The 19967-nt window shown below is 35.8% G+C and overlaps 2 protein-coding genes across 4 annotated transcripts in view; one reads left to right on the plus strand and one right to left on the minus strand.

Moving 5' to 3' along the window:
- Positions 1-19967, plus strand: part of LOC145307179 (uncharacterized) — a 34939-nt gene that overhangs the window by 1124 nt on the left and 13848 nt on the right. For both annotated transcript variants that reach the window (XR_013875333.1, XM_080149539.1), the window contains exons 2-8: positions 1922-2090; positions 12594-12649; positions 13148-13308; positions 13587-13694; positions 14152-14314; positions 14726-15828; positions 16179-16314. Coding sequence is in view for 1 of the 2 variants with exons in the window: in XM_080149539.1 (XP_080005665.1) it covers positions 1922-2090; positions 12594-12649; positions 13148-13308; positions 13587-13694; positions 14152-14314; positions 14726-15828; positions 16179-16314 (1896 nt within the window). In the remaining variant the exon portion in view is untranslated. The remainder of the gene's footprint in view (positions 1-1921; positions 2091-12593; positions 12650-13147; positions 13309-13586; positions 13695-14151; positions 14315-14725; positions 15829-16178; positions 16315-19967) is intronic.
- Positions 3243-8366, minus strand: LOC145307189 (cytochrome P450 4c3-like). 2 transcript variants are annotated; one of them, XM_080149556.1, is made up of 11 exons: positions 8239-8366; positions 7767-7840; positions 6972-7107; positions 6038-6546; positions 5699-5981; positions 5460-5640; positions 4743-4780; positions 4545-4661; positions 4353-4440; positions 4027-4087; positions 3243-3599 (listed from the first exon to the last, which is right to left on the minus strand). In XM_080149556.1, exons 2-11 carry the CDS (start codon positions 7791-7793, stop codon positions 3501-3503), a joined length of 1539 nt encoding a protein of 512 aa, XP_080005682.1. In that variant the 5' UTR covers positions 7794-7840; positions 8239-8366; the 3' UTR covers positions 3243-3500. The 2 variants fall into 2 exon arrangements, with proteins under 2 accessions (XP_080005682.1, XP_080005690.1); XM_080149564.1 differs by having other exon boundaries at positions 7767-7831; positions 8239-8365.

The raw sequence follows: 19967 nt of genomic DNA on the forward strand, positions 1-19967 counted from the left end.
TCATGGGTGCTGAGCTCAAAAATGCTACAAAAAATAGTGGCGACCCATCCATATGGCAGCTGAGTAACAGCTGCAGCTCAGCTGCGAGTGGCCAAGAGTAGAATGAGTAGATAAGGCTTGTGATGTGTCTAGGGGTAGGTTTTCATGGGTGCTGAGCTCAAAAATGGTATCAAAAATAGTGGCGATCCATCCACATTGCAGCTGGGTAACAGCTGCAGCTCAGCTGCGCGCCAACAAGAGTATAATGAGTAGATAGAGCTTGTGAGGTGTCTCGGGGTAGCTGAGTAACAGCTACAGCTCAGCTAGGAGCGGCCAAGAGTAGAATGAGTAGATAGGGCTTGTGATGTGTCTTAGGGTAGGTTTTTATGAGTGCTGAGCTCAAAATGCTACCAAAAATAGTGGTGACCCATCCATGTGGCAGCTGGGTAACGGCGGCAGCTCAGCTGGGAGCGGCCGAAACTAGAATGAGTACATAGGGCTTGTGACGTGTCCAGGGGTAGGTATTTATGAGTGCTGAGCTCAAAATACTACCAATAATAGTGGCGGCTCATCCATATGGCAGCTGGGTAACAGCTACAGCCCACAAGCCCTATCTACTCATTCTACTCTTAGCCTCCCCCAGCTGAGCTTCGGCCGTTACCCAGCTACCATATGGATGGACCGCCACTATTTTTGGTTGCATTTTTGAGCTCAGAACCCATAAAAACCTACCCCTAGACACGTCATAAGCCCTATCTACTCATTCTACTCTTGGCCTCTCACAGCTGAGCTTCGGCCGTTACCCAGCTGCCATATGGATGGACCGCCACTATTTTTGGTTGCATTTTTGAGCTCAGAACCCATAAAAACCTACCCCTAGAAATGTCATAAGCCCCATCTACTCATTCTACTCTTGACCGCTCGCAGCTGAGCTTCGGCCGTTACCCAGCTGCCATGTGGATGTGCTGCCACTACTTTTGGTACCACTTTTGAGCTCAGCACCCATAAAAACCTACCTCTAAACACGTCACAAGCCCTATCTAATCATTCTACTCTTAGCTGCTCGCAGCAGCTATTACTTAACTGCCATAGGGATTGGCCGAAACTATTTTTAGAAGCATTTTTGAATTCAGCACCCATAAAAACCTAACCCTGGACATGTCACATGCCCTATGTACTCATTCTACTCTTGGCCTCTCCCAGCTGAGCTGCCGCCGTTACCCAGCTGCCACATGGATGGGCCGCCACAATTTTTGGTAGCATTTTTGAGCTCAGCACCCATTAAAACCTACCCGTAGACACGTCACAAGCCCTATCTACTCATTCTACTCTTGGCCGCTCGCAGCTGAGCTGCAGCTGTTACCCAGCTGCCATATGGATTGGCCATCACTATTTTTAGTAGTATTTTTGAGCTCAGCACCCATAAAAACCTACCCCTAGACATGTCACAAGCCCTATCTACTCTTCATACTTTCAGCCGGTTCTAGCCGTTTAGCAGCTGGTACTAGAAATTTTAAAAATGGTTATTGCTATCATTTAATATGAATTAAACCAAAACTATCTTTGAAAAAGTTGATTCCTACGTAAATAATGATGAATTTGCCCTAAAAATAGGCCAAAAACGGCTAAACGGCTGAGCTGCAGCCGCCAGCCGTTACTATTCCAACTTTTTGTTCGATTTAGGGAAAATAGACCTACCAAGGATTACCCATGCAAAATTTCAGCTCGAAATTCGAATTTTAAGTGCCATTTGCTCACTGATTACGAGATGGTTGCATTAAAAACCCCCCCCTTAATATATATATTACTGGACAAAAGAACTTGATTTTTTAGTAGGTATAAATTAAGATTAAAAGACCTTTAAAAGAGAACCTCACTTCCAAATCATAGATTGTACATTTTCGCACAAGTCGATCAAAAATTTGATTCTGCTAAATTGTAGGGGGTGCTGGTGGAGGAAGTCGGGAGAGGTCCATGATGTCCCAGGCAGAGATGATCCTCAAGAAGAAAAGGGAAATAGAGGCCAAGATGGCTGAGGGAGATAACAAGAAGGATGCCAAGAATACAAATACAAGCAGGAGGCCCCCCTCTATGAGTGTCAGTAAAAGATGGTTAGTGCAATTTTAGATTTGATTTTGAAGAACCTTTAGGGCAGAGTGAGAAGCTTGAGAGCTGTATCAGGGATCTTAAGGGATAAGACAATGAACAATAATACATAAATTAAAACCTTTGAACTTTCTGCTAGTTTGTACCAACTAATCAAAAGATTTTAGGCCAACTAGTATGTATAAAACTTTGGGTACCAGTATTATTTGATCTAATGTTTACTCCATCTCATGGGGGCTATCTTTAAGGGCTTGCCTATAGTTAGTACTATGATCTAAATGGAATGGAGATATTTTTTTTTTGAGAGTATGAAAAATGAACTAAAACTAACCAAGATAAATTAACTTTTCATAAGCTAACAGTTTAATTAACATCCAACTACTCTTTTGTATGTAAATATATAGGATACAAGGGGAGGGGGGAAAGTTTGTACACTTATAGGAAATGAAAATTCAGTAACAAATTTTGCCCTGGACGTTTGGGCTTGTTTTTATAGTTATCAACCTAATTCTTTTTGTAAACTCTCTTATATGATTGGATCTACCTATAAAACTTTGAAAATTGAATTTTGGGACTTTCCTTCTAGGGGCTAGTGGGGCAAAAGACCCCCGCAAACACTAAAATTTTAACTTATGAGCTTGTTTTTAAAGATATCGAGCTGATTTTTTTAATGGAACCTTTTATTACATAAATGAGTTGATTAGCCACACCATATTACATTTTTGCACTTTACTTCTAGGGGCTTGTAAGCTGAAAACTTATCAATTTTGTATTTGGGGGGGTTGTTTTACCCCAAAAGCCCCTAGAAGGATAGTGCTCAAATGAAATCTGTAGTTACTACTTATTTGAGTTATGTGAAAATAGTTTCTAATAAAACAATCAGCTCGACATCTTTAAAAATAAATTCAGTACTTAAAATATAGTTTTTGGAGGGGTCTTTTGCCCCACTAGCAACTAGAAGGAAAGTCCCGAAATTCAATTTTCAAAGTTTTATAGGTAGATCCAATTATATAAGAGAGTTTACAAAAAGAATTAGGTTGATAACTATAAAAACAAGCCCAAACGTCCAGGGCAAAATTTGTTACTGAATTTTCATATCTTATAAGTGTACAAACTTCCCCCTCCCCCCCCCCCCCCCCACCTTTATGCAGATGTAATTGTTGAAATATCTTTATTGTGTAAATATTAGCAGATATGTAAATATAAGCTTATCTTTTATTAACAAAAACAAAAATAAAATATCAAATAAATACCTTTTTAAGTCTTGTCTTCAATTTTAACTAACATGAATATAATGATATTACATTACTAAGTAAAGAAAGTTTATTTACATACCTATTTTATTTCAAATGAATTTTATATTTCAAATTTCTATTGAATATGCTATTGCAAGTTAAATTGGTAACAAAGGTTGGTTAGAATTGTTCTCTTTTTGTAATGGATACTTGGATACCATTCAAAGGTCTGAGAATTACTTCTGGCAATAGTTTCAAATCCTCCAGTGGCATGCTTGTCTAAATATTAAAATATTTGAATAGTTATTTCTCGCATCGTATTATAAACGGCTTTCCGCGGATACAATTATAAGATTAAAACTAGTTTTTTTAGCCCCGAGGTGCCAAAGGCACCGGCTAAAAAAACTGGTTTTAATCTTTTGATTGTACATTTTTATATTCATAGAAAGCTGGATATAATACGATGTTAGACATAGTTTTTTCGTATGGATGAGAACCGGTTCCTATCCACCGGATTCGAATTAATACGAGAAATTTTTAAATTTTTTTTTTAAAATTAAAATAAGCAGATCATTTTTCTTTATCTTTGTCAAAGTTAAAAATGTTATCAAATTACATTAAGTTTGAGTTGGAAACAAATCGCTTTATTTGTCCACCAAAATTTGTTCGTATTTTTTGTATTTTGTCTTGTTTGTTAAAACTTTACCTTAAGATTAAAATTTCTCAGAACAGAAGATAAAGTAACCTTTTCTTCCATAATAGCAAACCTGAAAAATTGTATAGTTTTTACATTTTAATGCAAGGTTAACTGTCTTTAAATGAAGTGCAGGCTTGTATGATAACATTACTTAAACAAGTCAAGATAGGTAGGTATTTTCATTTTACATTTAGAAAATCTTTAAGCTCACTTAGAAATCTAATGTATAAAGATTATTCTCCTAATGATGCACCCATTTTATAGTTAAAGGGTGAAAAAAAATGTTTAGGTATCATAATTCCACCTTACTGAATCGAGAAACTAGATAAACTTACTTTTGTCCAATGCAGTTTCTAGGCCCAGCAGAAAATGGAACATAAGAGTAAGGGTGGCGGGTATCAGTATTCTCTGACGTAAATCTCTCTAAATATTTAATTTTCATTAAAATAAAAAATGTATTTAATGGCTTTATAATTTAAGATAAGACTCATTTTAAAGGCTAAAAAAATGAGCTTTGATTAAGTTACCAGGGTTGAAAGTGTGGGGATCATTGAAGGTATCCTTGTTTCTATGCAAGAAGAAGTTAACCAGCATTACATTTGTGCCAGCTGGAATCATATGGCCATTCAATTCCATGTCCTCTCCTGAATTACAATAGAAGTATCATAATCTTTGTTTCTGTATTTGTTTTGATTATAAAAATTAAGTTTTGAATATCTAATAACCTGTTATTCTGGAAATAACTGGAACACTCTGATATAGCCTGCAATTATTAAGATTTAAAATATGTAGTTTCAAAAACATTTCATGTAGGTAGTTAAATTTAAGGGGGGGGGGGGTTAATGCAACCATCTCGTAATCAATGTATAAATGGATGGCACTTAGAATTCGAAATTCGATCTAAAATTCTGCATGAGTCTTGGTAGGTCTATTTTCCCTAAATCGAACAAAAAAGTTGAAAAAGTAACAGCTCAGCCGGCTCAGCTGTTTAGCCGTTTTTTGGCTATTTTTAGGGCAAATTTGTCATAAATTACATAGGAATCAACTTTTTGAAACATATTTTTGCTTTAAATCATGTGAAATGATACAAAAACAACATTTTCAGATTTCTAGTACCAGCAACTTCCGGCTAGAACCATTTGAAAACATTTTGGAGCAAAAAATAGTATTATGTGGAGATAGGTTTCGTGATGATTTGCATTGAAAATAGCCCCAAAAATGGCTAAACTGCTGAGCCGCCAGCTGTTAGCCGTTATTTTTCCAACTTTTTGTTCAATTTAGGGAAAATAGACCTACCAAGGATTACTCATGCAAAATTTCAGATCAAAATTCGAATTCTAAGTGCCATTTATACATTGATTACGAGATTGTTGCATTAACCCCCCCCCCCCCCCCCTTTGTTGTGATAAACTACAAATGAATTGTGGTTATAATGAGTTCACCTTAAAGATTCTTTGAGACAAGCATCCAGGAACTTCAGTTTAGACAAATCCTCTGATGTGGCAGGCCTGTCAGATCCTTGGAATACCTGATCCAGCTCTTCCTGAACTCTTTTCTGGTACTGAGGATGTAGAGCCATCATATAGATGGAGAAAGCCATGTTTGCTGCTGTGGTGTCATGACCTAGAATGAATTTTAAAAAAACATACTTAAGAGTTTAGTATTATTACATATAACATACCTTCAAACATGAAAGTATCCACTTCTTCTCTAATGTCAGCATCAGATAACACTGTTCCTCCCTTTGATTCTTTGATCAGAAGATCCAGGAAGGCAAATCTCTTCTTGATTCCAACATCGTCAGTTTCCATAGCTTCATTTTCCATGTTCTCATGATACTGTTTTCTTTCGGCAATAACTTCATTAGTAAACTTGTGCATAGTTTTGACGGCACTGCTCCATTCCCATCCAAGAGGAGTTAAACTGAATAGTTTATCATTCCACAACCAGGGAGATCTTTGCCTCTACAAAAAATTTGAATTAATCTCAATATTTATTTTCATTGAATATATATTCATACCTGGAATACTATTTCAGAGCTTCTGTACACTGCCTTCACATACTTTGTATCATCATTGTCTTGCGCATTGATACATTTACCCATTGCTGTCTCACAGATGATATCAAGAGCACAATGTGTAATGTAGGGAAATATGTTGAATTCCCCTTTATCTGCCTTTTCTCCTAACTTCTTGCACAGAACACTACACTGACTATTCATCACCTCTAAAAACTCTTCTAGAATTCTAAAGTGAAAAGCAGGGGTCAACATCTTTCTTCTGGAGTGCCACTTGGTGCCAGTACTTGTTAGAAGGCCAAATCCCAGCCATTCCCACAGAAACACATAATCCTTGCCCTTGGTTATGTGCTTATTGTTGGACAGGATTTTTTCAAATGCCTCTGGAGAACTGACAAGCAAGTTTGGTCGTGGGCCCAAGTGAATTCTCATAACTGATCCATATGTATGAAACAGATTTGTGATGACATCTATAAATAACTCATGGGGTCCGAGGAACAAAAGAGCATTGCCTATGAAAGAAAATAACTTTAATGTATTAACACAGTTGACAACATACATACCTAAGTAGCAAGCTTCTAGATTTTAAACAGATTTCTAATAAGTGAAAAGGCGATTTGGCAAATGTAGATATTTAATTGATATTGAATCTATGAAAATTTCATCTTAGAATTCCACTTAGTGTCTAGTATCGCATGAATGGACGGACAGCCAACAGAGTTAACAATGTAGTAGTTTCTCATGTATTTAAGGAGTTTAAATCCTCAATTGCAGCCCAAAATTAACATTTTTATCTTCAAAGCTACGCTAATTAAAAGATATGTTTCAATTTCGAAAGAAACAATCTTTTGCAATATTTATAAATTCAATTTGGTAAAATAAAATAATTTATTGGACCTATTAGCTAGTTATTAAATTATTATTGTACAAGTTTTACCTAGCAGAGGAATGGGAAAAGGGCCGGGGACATCCAGCAAGTTCTTCTTTCTCTTTCCATAGAGTTCTTTGCAGGCAATGATGAAAATGAGGGTTGGGATGATAATCAGCAACAGCAATGGCGTGCCAAGCCCAAGCTAGTAAAAAAGAATTTTGGAAACTATAATTGTTTGTTGTTAATCCCAACTGTTGGCTTGGTAGCCTTAATATTTTACACATTTCATTTAATCCCTCCCCCCCCCCCTCTCTAATCATCCTTAACAAATATACATATAACAATCTGTCAAGTTGTTTACAAGAAAAAACATAGAAGAGACAGACGAAAATCATGATCATACAGTTGTTTATAAATGATAAATGTCAGGGACGTCCAAGTGGTGGGGGGTAAATGGGTGAAAACCCTCCCCTCCAAAAAAAAATAGCTTGAACGTCCTTGCCTATATCAAATAAAGATTCCCCCCACCAAACAAAAAGCTTGGATGTCCTTTATAAATGTCGTTTAAACAAACTTCTTTGTATATAAAAAAAAACATTTTTTTTCAATATTGGTATAAAAATATATTAAGGCGAAGCTCATTAACAAAGTCAGACAAACGAATATTAACAAATAGTGGCCTCGCTTTCTAAAATGATCCTAACTGTAAAAAAAGTTTAAAAATTGATATGACAACTATACAATGCTTTAATTAACACTCATATCTATCTGTAATTTACAAGTTTTATTGTAGGAAAACTTTATTTTTATTTTTTCTAAACATTTTTTTCATTACAAGAAAAATGATTGAAAATATCCAACCTGCCGTATTTCTGAAATAATGCTCATTCTTCACTTAGTTTTCATATGATCCTCTTACGAAAGTTCTGTACAAACTAAAATTAACATATCTTCGTACATTTTATTATTGTGTTTATTTGTTTTTTTTTATCTTATCTTTGATGCAATATTAAGCAAAAATATTCCACGTCTTAAATGTTTTTTCTTAGTTCAAAGACTTTTTACTTAATTATCCTAATAGCTTAAAACCACCCTGGATCTATGTAAATCTTTCCTGAAATTGAGAAATCAATCAGATAAGTAAATGTCTTGAACTTAACGGAATAACGAAAGATGCTTCGTATAAGAGTATTATAATTCTAAAACAATTCACGTTTTATTTATTTAGTTAACTTATCATTGCTGCGTTTGTTATCAACATAATTTTACTTGTTTTTTAATAGAATTTCACGTAACGTGAATTTAAAAAAAACAATATGTTTTTAGTTTTAACCTTTTGTTGATCTTTTGGAACTTGCTTTCTTTCACACAAATGCGCAATAACTAAGATAGAAACAACATCAAGTCTATGTATAATATACATACAGTAACTCCGTATATATAGAAACTATGTATAACAATACAGAATTGTGTGCTAGAGAGATTATTTGGGAAGATGCACGAAAAGATATATGTATATTGTATGGCATTGTATTTTTGTATTTTACCAGAGATGGCAAAAAAAACCACGTGGTTTTAATCAAGTGGTTTAAACCAAAAAAAAGCTAAAAAACCAATGTGGAATGGTTTAAATGGTTTTTTTTTTAAATATTTATACAAAGGCCTATCTTTCCAGTTATATCTATAATACAAAGTAGAACGATGTCTGTCTGTCTGTCTGTCCGTATGTCTGTCCGTCTGTCTGTCCGTCTGTCTGTCCGTCTGAAGCTTAAGATCTCAGTAACCGCTGCACAATGCAGCAAAGTTGGACATTTCAAATTTTCGAACTTTTAAATCTTTAGCTTTAAACATAATATTTGTATAATATGAGTATATTGATGAAGCTAGGAGTTGAAATTTCATTTAAATTATTAAAATTGACTGAGTACCAGCCCTTCAAAGTAGGCCACCTAAACCAAAAATATCATAAAATTAACGAAATTAAAGTTTTTGACGTCACATCATACAAGCAATTTTTATCCATGCAAGTTTATCTTCTATTGCTTTTTATGTTGAAAATCATTTATGGCAATACATATATTAAATAAAAAAAATTAAAAAATATTTATTTCTTATATATAAGTTGTATTGCAGACATTTAAAAAAAAAAAAATTACTATTTTTCCTTCGTCTTTACTTAGATATTTTCATATTGATTACGTAATATTTCAAAAAAAGCCGCGAGGGCACACTTCACACGTACATTTCTAACTTAATTTGATTATAGTAATGACAAAAAAAAGTATCCCAGTGATGCCCTGAAGGCTTCTTACGAGAAATATTCGATCTTTTAGAGGTCCTACTACTTGTAAAAGTATTAACTATTTGACTTTTTCATAGCACTTGATACGTTATTATATCTATTATATTTACAAGAACAATATAAAAAAGAAAGTTATATTTAATCTAAATAAATCAATTGAATATTTTAGAACATTGCCTGTCTTTCTATATTGAAATTAAGATCTTGGTAACGGCTAAGTCAAATGTTTACTACTTTTAATGGAATGAACTTACTGTTCATATCATTTTAATTAAGTTTCATGGGAGACAATGATTTATTGATAAAAGAAAAGAAAATCTAAAAGGGAACAATTAGATATTATGTTTAATTCTTATTTCAATTTGAAACAAAATGTGTCAAGGTTCGTTTGTCTACCATATACCTTTATTAAGGGAGGTTGTGGAATCTAGTAACACTACATACTAGCAATTTTATTTTTCTACTCGCTTAGTTTTAGAGATAATTAAGTATATCTTTATGGTTGGGTCAATACTAACCCAAAGTTTGATATCTTTCATATAAAAAAAACGGTGACAGGACAACCGCTCCGCCGTTTTCTGCCAGGGCCAAAAAAAATTTCATTCCTGGCTGAATTAGGCGATTTGGAAACCATTTGAGATTATGTTGTTTTTATTCCTTTAATCTTATCCTTCTAACAAACTCTACAGGGACTTAAAAATTCTTGTTTATGAAGGAAATCCTAAATTCAGTCCTTTTTTCATGGGTCAGTAAATCCTAAAAAAGACGGAGGGGTGAACGCCACTCCTACCGTTTTCCACCTCTGCTTAATTTTATTTTACATTTCTTGCCGAATTAGGCTATTTGGAACCATTTAAAACCTATTTTTTTTCTATAAATTTGGCGGCGGCAGTCCCCCCACAGGCTTATTATAAAGGGTAAAAAAACTTAAAAAAACAACATGGTCTCAAATGATTCTTAATTGTCTAATTCAGCAAGAAATGTAAAAAAAATTGAGGCGGCGCAAAACGGCAATGAACGGCGTCACACCACCGTTTTATATATTAATATTTTTTAATGGTCCACCGAATAAGATTTTGTTTCTATATCTTCTAAATCACAGGAAAAGCACTGAATTTAAGATATACCTTTTAAAACGAGAATTTTCAAGTCCGTTAACAAACAAAGTATTGTTGAATTTCATAAAAATCTTAAAGTAACCAATGTTTGCAAGGACAAATCAAAATTTCTAGAGAAGTTGCGCTGCTAATTAGAAACCTACATCCATCTAATTATATAAAGTAGTAAGCTTTTTTCAGTCTGTAGCGAAGAATCTCACTAACCACTGAACTGATATGGTTCTCCTTTACAGTGAAGCTTCTTAACGGTCCTGAGGTGGTTTTAGGCTATTTTTTGCCCTTCCATATCCTTTTGAATATAGAGCCCCTAGATGCTAGGGGCTCAGAAGCTAGTTGATGAATAAAGTACTTAATAAAAATATGTTTTAAGAATAAGACATTTGAGAAAAAATTCGAATATTTTGAGGTTCAGTTTTGACGGTAAAAAATCATCTTAAGAGATTAAATAACTAAAAAAGAAAGACTGTATTCTTTCCTCACTTCAATGCCGATTCTAAATTGATATTAAGTAACTATATACATCAAGAATTGATCGATTTATAAAGGTTTTAGTAAACTTAGATAAAATGTCCAAAAAAACGTACATTTGCTGCACTGTGCGCTGAACCGATTGGGCTCTACTTTTCAGGGATTATACCTACTGGTCCTGTGATGGTTTTAAGCTATTTTCTTGGGGGGTGGGACACCCCCAACCCCCCATAAAATGAAAAACACCCCCCCCCAAAAAAAAAAAAAAATTTTCTTTTTAAAACTAAAATTTAAATAGTGGGGTCGACTACCCCCCCCCCAAAAAAAAAAAAAAAAAAATTTCCCCCACCCCCCAAATAATTTTTTTTTTTTAACTTTTCTTTAAATCTAAAATACGAAAAATTGGTTTGATTAAACCACTTGGGGCAAAGCACCTAGAGGCTAGGGGCGAAGCCGCTAGTCCTTATAATAAAGTAACATGATGTTTGTATGTGTGTTTGTGTGTTTGTATGTTTGTACCGAAGGATCTCGCTAACCGCTGAACCGATTGGGTTCTCCTTAACAGGGTAGCTTCTCATAGGTCCCGGGAATGTTTATAACTATTTTCTTGGGGGGTGGGACACCCCCCCCCCAAAAAAAAAAATTAATTTCTTTTAACTAAAATTAAAAATGAGAGGGGAGGCACCCCCCCCCCCCCAAAAAAAAAAACAACAAACTTTCGCTCCCCCCCAAAAAAATTTTTTTTTTACTTTTTCTTTTAAAATGAATTTCTCCTCAAGTGCCCCTAGAGGCCTCTAGGGGCGTAGCCGCTAGTATTTTTATAATGTATAAAATACAGTCAAAAACATAAATACCTGATTCAAAATTCTTTTAAAAATTCTTTATATCTTTATACTAAAGGGGTAGTTTCACGAAATGCATTTGAACTTAATTTAGTGAACCACATATTTTTTTTTAACTACATTTAAATAGCATATATTTGAAATGAATTAAATTTTCTAACACGTAGTCATTAAAATATCAAGACCTGAAAATTGTCTTTTTGTGATATATGCAATTTAAAAAGACGATTTTCAAGTCTTGATATTTTAAAAACTACGTGGTAGAAAATTAATATTTTTTCAAATATATGCAATATAAATGTAGTTTAACCATTTAACCAGGATAAAATATGCGGTTCACTAAATTAAGTTCAAATGCATTTCGTGAAACTACCCCTTTATACTAAATTAGAATACTATAATTTGGATATTATTTTAAAAAAACCAAAAAAACTGGTTTTTATTAATAAAAACCAATAAAAACCGGTTTAAACCAAAGAAACAAACTGGTTTGGTCTTTAAAAAAAAAAACTGGTTTTTTCCATCTCTGTATTTTACAGAAAATATCCATAAAAAAGCTTCGCTTTTAAGAAGGTTTCATTATACTCGCGTGCAAGAAAATTTATGTACCAAAATAGATGGAATTATGTATGTATAATGTATTTTATGTGTTGATTAATATCTCGAAAACGGGTTGACCAAATAAATTTCTCCAAAATGTTTAGAATCGTAACCCCTACCCCAACTTTGTTCTGTAATTTTAGGTTATAGGATTGTTTTCTATGTCCGTTAAGAATAAGATCTCACTAACCTCTGAATAGATTAATTACTAGATTTCAAGGAAGCTTTATTTAGGTTTTTATCTATTTTTAAAATTGAAAATTCCAAAATTAGTCCATATGATACCTATTTTATCTTTTCTCAAGACTAAAATTTTTTTCTCTTTTAGATCAAGAAGCATTTATTTGATATTTTTTAGGGGTTTGAAGGGCAAGAAAGAATCTGATGACTCCGACAGAAATAGATACAGAGACAGTAAGTTTTAATTTTTTACCTGATTCACTTTGCATTTTGTATTTACATTTATTATTTGTAAAAAATTAACAAAATTACCTAACTAAAATATTTTTTTCTTCATTTTTTTAACCTTCGAACTACATATAATTTCAAGAGGGGGTTGATAGAATGCTCCGTTTTTGAAACAAAACAAAGAAATTCTGTAACACTTTTTTGTTGAGTTACACTAATTTAAGTATTTGTTAATAGCAAAGCAGCCCTAATGTTTTCTTTATTTGTCTGCAGATAATTATTTTGCAGAAAGGAGGTTGTTTACAAAATTTACCAATTCTGCGACGTTTGGAATTCTCCGTTGGATTTTGGACATCAAGGGGGAAGTTTCCACCCCCTAACACTAAAAATACACCCCTCTTTTGTTTTCTGCAATACACACACCTAAAGATGGTATTTTTCCCGGCACTTGATTAGAAATATGTGTAATTAAATAAAAGACTTTAATAATCTGTCATTATCAAGGATCAGATAACAGAAATGACTCGCGGCCACGCAATGACCAGCCGCACAGTTCGCGCAATGACCCCCACCAACACAGCAGCAGGTCACGTGATGACCAACACCACAGTTCACGAGATTCACGCGGTAGTTTTCAGCAGCAGCAGCAGCAACAACAACAACAGGCGAGCAATCTAGTGTTTGTTAAGATTATTGGTCCACTTTGAAATTATATTGAATATTTTTGAATACAGGCTTCAATATTATACATATGAGGTTTTTCCATATTGACTCCCCCTCTTTCCCCCTGTGGAGAGGGAAAGAAATTATTATTTTCATTATATTTATTGGTGACAACTTGGTTGGAAAATATACTGATTGAACACTTTTATCTTGATTTGATTTACCGACGCGACTACGTGTAGCATATTGGTAAGAAAACTTGATTGTACGTACCTATCAGTATGAACTACAAATGGAGGCACAGAAACAAATGCAAAGTCAGCAACAACAACAAGAGGAACAACATCAGCAACATCAATTGTTACAACAACAACAACAGCATCAACAGGTAAAGATTTAAAAAAAACCTACATGAAATGAAAACACAGAAAGTTTTTTAGAAAATCCTTTTTAAGTTATAGGTATATTATAATAAAATTTGCGCCTGCGCTCCAACCATCTAGGAGCACAGTATTCGAAGGGGTAGAAATACTAGAAAAATAACCAATCATATCAGTATTTATTGAGATCTTAAGCTTTAGACAAGAAACTATTACTACTTTATATAATACAAACTTTATTATTTAGTTAGCATTTAAAATTATTATGTTATAAGGTTAAGTTGTTATAAATTCATTTAATAGGTAATTGTGTTATGCTTTTGGTTCCAATATACAAATTAAAACCCCTAATGTAAAACACATATGGTATTTCAATTCAAAAGTAAATAAGTGTGACAATTTTACCAGAGAAATTATCCAAAAAAATGGAAATAAATATTGAAAATAATGTGTGTAATTATTTAGACAATGCCAGTCCCGCCTCCACCGAGCGGCGTGCTTCCAGGTACTGAACAACAACACATTATGATGATGCAAATGGGGCAACCGCCATTGCATGGGCAGCCGCAGCCTCCAATGCACCAGCTGATGCCTGGGCCGCCACATGAATATGGCCCACCGCCTCCAGGTACAAAACGATGTTTGTTGGAAATCTATTTACGTTGCTTAAAGAAGTGAATGATTTTATTCATTTAAAGGGAAAGTTTTCATATGTTTATTAATTGTGAAAACATTGAAAAATTACTAAACATTGTTGCGAATTTCCCCTTGGGTATAACATAATAACATTATCAATATTTTTTGTTAGTAGTGGAAACATTACCTCACTAGTGTAACTCTTTTTGGTCGAGTTATTGTCGAGTTATTTTGATTTAGTTTGTTTGTCACTCTACAAAGTTACAAAATTCCAGAAATACTTTTCCCTTTGTTTTGTTCATATTTTATACTGATCTTAGAGGAGCACGACGTACTACATCCTCATACAGCATATATTCTTAGTAAAATAGAAAAAAATATCAGCCCTTGTCTCAATATTTAGGTCTGCAAATGTCTTTGGCACATGGACTGCCCCCAAGATATGATGTTCCCCCACAAAGTCAACCTGGTCCACCCATGGGGCCGCCTGGTCCTCCACTCGGTCCAATGGGACACCTTGGACCCCCTGGTCCTCCTCCTGGCCTACCCCAACCTGGACTTAATCCAAATCCACAATTTGCAGCCCTGGCACAACCCCCACCCCCTCCACCACCAATGACAGTCCACAGCACTGCAGGTGGAATGCCCCAGCATTTTCAGCCCCCAGGAGGCCCGCCTCAACCAATGATGTCTCAACTGCCACCGCTATTGCCCCCCTCAAGTCAGCCGAATATTTTCACAACAATGGAGTCCTCGATGCCACCTGGAATGGGGGGACCACCTGTTCCCCTGATGGCCGTATCACAGGGTATGATTCACCAACCACCCCCTCACCCAATCACATCAATGGCGCCTGTTTCATCGGCCCACTACCCTCCACAACAAATATTCTTTTCCCAGCCAGAGCCAATGACATCACAGCAAACATTCATAACTTCCCAACCCGGCGGGGCCGGCCTATTACCACCTCCAGGTCTTGGAGCACCTATTCCCCCCATGATTTCTACAGCCCATATTCCACTGACCGGCGCCCCGCCCCCAATGGTTACTGTATCAGCCCCCTCGTACGCCCCTCCTTCTGCGTCTAACCCGTATCAGATGCATAATCAGCAAAGATTGTCATCTTCATTTGATGGTCCTAATAATGACAGAGATACTAGGGATAGACCAGAGGATAGAGATTCAAGGAGACGAGGCGGGGATACTGACAGAGATAGGGATAACAGGGGTAGGCGTGATTCTGGTGGTCGTAACAACAATCGCCGTGATGACAGAGACGGTTACAACAACAAACGGCGGGAGGATGATTCTGGCCGCCGTAACGATTTTGATGGTCCGCGACGGAATGAAGATAGAAACCGGGGTGAAAACAGACGAAATGATAATAATCGTCGGGGCGATAATAATGCGGGAGGGTCACGGACGGATAATAGCCGCCAGACAGATGCCACCCCGCCGATAGACAGATCGGCACCAGCTTCTAGTCAACCTGGTCAAATGCAACAGGTTAGATTTGACACAATTTTTTTTTTATTTTTATAAAAGTAACATATGAACAGCTAAGTTTGATGATTCCGTCTGTACTTTCATGAACTTAATAATTTTATTCATTTCAAATGTCCTATGATGAATCATGATTTTGGCTTTTTGAAAACAAAACTTTTAATAATTCTTTAACCATCCTATTCCCTTGACTTTTGGAATATGGATTCCTATGACCATTGGGTATAATGATATAAGCGAAGTATCTATAATCAAGCCTTAATATGGAAGTATGTCCATATAAAGCATCCTGTATTTAATGGAATTTTCGTGAAGACGTTTCTGGATGTTGATATCTATGTTTTTTTTTACAGGGTCCCGACAAGAAAGATCCTACGTGGTGGAAAGATGCTCTTGCCAAGGCTAAGAACATTGCTACATCTCTCAGCAAAGAGGGACCAAATGATTCTACCTCAGAATATTTGAAAGTTTTGAATCAGAGTAGCCAAGGTGAGCATCAATAATATTTACTTTTATCTTGAGTGTATATTTTTAAACGGATAGCTTTTTTTTTGTTAATTTAGGCATGTTAGATTTGTCCTATCGATTTCAAACTTTGCATGGTGATTCCTGTAGTAGTTAGGTACGATTTTGAAAGCGTAGCAACTATATAATCACTACCAGAATGTCCGTACGTCCATTTTTAACATGTTGATTTTTTACTTTTTTAACAACAAATTTTTATGTGATCTAATTATCCGATTGATCTGATTTTTGGTTTACTGATTCCTGGGACAAAAAAGTACATTATCATAAGCAAAGCCACTTTATAATCAAGTCCTAAAAATGTAAGTATGTCCATTAGATCTTTTCATGAAAATACCCTTTTTCGAATTTCAATCTTCTGCTAACCTAAAAAGTTACTTTAGGGGCCTAGAAATATATGTACAATATTTCAGCTCTCTATCTCTACTGGCTGATAATGACATATAATTACCTCAATATTAAATCAACAATACACCAAGTCTATACTAGCCAATCATTATAAATCTGGAATAAAACAGAACAAACTTAAAGCAAATTATCTTAAAACCTTAAACAGCTATTCACTACTAAAGTATCTGCAATGTAATAAAGACGTCCAAGCTTCGATAAATGATAAAAGATAAATAAATACACAGCATCAAAACATTTAAGATATTTATTAAATAACAAATCTTCATAGATGAATAAATATCTCAACAGCAAACAAACTGAAATAAATAAACAGATCATAGATAAATAACACAAATATAAAACTGACATTCATTATATATCATCTCTTCCTTCTTCTCTCTCTACTCCTTCCTCCTCTTTTTCTCGTCCTTCTTCTTCTCGCCCTCCACCCACCGTTCCCATACCGACAATTGAATTTCGAGGACCTGGTACCTCTCCTTCTCCCTCTGGAGCTTCTGCTTGTACTCGTCCACCTCCTTGGTCAACTCCTCTGCCTCCCAGCGCAAGTCATACACGTCTTTCTCTAGGGTCTCTCTCTCCTCACGCCAGTCCATCATGTCTTGGTATGTGGATTCATCCAGCTTTCTGTACTTCCTGGAAGTCCGGCGGCTCTCTTCCTTGTAACGGTCCCTCTCCGCCTTGGCCCCCTTCAGCTCCCCCTTCAGCTCCTTAATTTCCGTCATAAGCTTGGTCACATGAGCTTCAGTATCTTTGAGGCCACCTTCTAAGAGTTTCAGATCGCTGCGCAATTCGCAGTTTTCCCTGAAAACTCTTTTGAAGGTGCCCTCATCGATAGATATGACGGAAATGGGCTTTGGGGCAGCATAGGTGACCACACCAGCTTTACCTTCCCCCTTGGATTTCTCCCCTTTACCTTTCTTCCCCCTCTTGTTCATCGCTCGGGGCTTGAGCTCGCATCCAAGTCCCTGCAAAATCTCAGCGGTCTCAGGCTTCTCCACATATGACCACGTCTGGTACAGGGGTAGGGGTACCACCGGGCTGGACACTTGACACGGGGGTTCCTGGCGATGGAGGCTAGCATGGAACTGGAGCAATCGGCTGGAATACCTGTATTTGGCATTCACCGTAAGGGTATGGCCAAGCCCGGTATCAGTGACGTATTCTAGATACATCTGCGGGCAAACCACCCACTTATTTTGCTGTCTGGATAAGAAAGACTTATGCAATAAAAGTATGGGGATGGCCATCTTCACGTGTCTACGCCAGATATGCTCATTGACGCGCTCCACCTCTGGCCATACCATAAATTTGTCAGGTATAAACCTGAGGGACGGCACACTAATAATGTGGCAGGAGCCACGTACGGCGTCAATAATTTGATCAATGGCTCTGATCAAGTCCTCCGGGGGAAGCACACCGACGAAGGCCTGCAGGACGGGCAGCGTCACTCTCACCGGCATCTCGTGCTCCATCTCCGCCATCACCATCTCCGTGAGCTGCTCAATGTCCTGGGATTCAAAGTGAACCCAGGTTATTTCCTCGGGGCAAATCATCGGGCGGTCATGGTCACTGAAGATCACATGGCGGGTGTCTTTCTCCAACTGCAGGACTAGGTTGGTGGGGGCGGTGGCCACGCTCTTATTCGGGAACATCGTGCTGGACAAAAAAATGAATTATGTTTAACTTTTTATTTCATTTATATTATAAACTGAATAGTCTTTCCAAGATTACTTTTTAAATACATTCAACTAAGAAATTGATTTAAGTAAATAACATGAAAAGAAATCAGGTCAAAATGGGTAATGTGAAAATTCATGACCAAAATAATTATCATTTTTAAGGATAATCTTAGTCATTGTTTTTCATGAAATGATAGTTATCACTTTACAAATTAATGCTGTAGACATGCTATAAGTATTTTTGAAATTGATGCTAATATTTTTCTGTTAATCAAAACAGTATCATTTTTAATTAGATAAAGTTCTGGTAGCTCGAAAATAAATTATATTACGTGAAGCTGGACGTTTCTCAAATACTAAATACTAAAACATTCTTTAAAAATTTCATAAAAACTATAAAACAAAAATACGATTTGTATACGAAAAAAAAAAAATTCTTTCACTGTTAAAAACTATTAAGCACTCTTATTAGTTATGCATGGATAATTGTTAATTGTTTTTACATGGTTCAAAACACATTTTGGAAAAATTTATTAATTAATATTATAAAATAACAAGAATTTACCTTGAGTAATGCAAAAGGATGATTAATGTCCGAAAGCAATAAAAGGCAAAACTGTAATGATAAACTATGTAAAAACAATCAAAAAAGTAAACTTATCCTATTTAATACGCATTTTCTTCACATTTTTAACATGGAATATTATTTCCGTAAATTTTTCAACACGACTGCAGCCATGTTTGTTGTTTACATCTTTGCGCATATTTGCCGCGTTCAATTATGCTGAAATTACGTCAGCGTTGACAACACAAAAATGTTTAGTGAATACCCAAAATTTTTAATATTATTGGAAGTTGTCACCTTGTCCTTGGTGGGTTGTGGCGATATTGTAAAACATGCAAAGACATTTAACATTATTGCTGTTGTTATTACAAGTACCTAACTATATTTATTAGAAAAATTAATTTCTAAGCACAAATTAACTACATAAAATGAATTGTATGGGAATTTATTTACAAGATAGGTTATATACACGTATCTAACATGGATTTAACCTTTTAGGCTTTGATTACAGCCATGATCTCCCTTGGGATCTTTCCTTCTTGCATGACCTTGCTCAAGGTTTCTCCATTGGCTCCCAGTTTCGTTAACGGATCCGCTAATTGAAATTGACCAGGTGCCCAAATCAACTGCTCAAGTTCTTTGTCTTTGAGCATTTGCTTCACCACTCCAATCTCCCTGCGAAGTTTTCGCTCAGCAACATCAGTGGTTGAATGTACACTCTCATAGGTGTCCTTATTATCTATAATTGCTCTCACAGGTAGATTACCTTCTTCTCCCAGCAATTGTTGGAGGGTCCATTTGAATGCTATTGCTGCATCCAAACCTTTGGTCAAGCTAACTGCTTCAGCTGCCAGAGTTGAAGTCACCACTCTGTCAATCTTGTTCGCTCTCCAGTCGATCGGTGCACACCTTCCATCCTCCGGTCTGACCAAGAATAAGACGTATCCCTGTGTACTGTCAGT

This window comes from Acartia tonsa, chromosome 2, assembly GCF_053477335.1.
Source record: "Acartia tonsa isolate MP-2025a chromosome 2, ASM5347733v1, whole genome shotgun sequence".
Lineage (NCBI taxonomy): Eukaryota > Metazoa > Arthropoda > Copepoda > Calanoida > Acartiidae > Acartia > Acartia tonsa.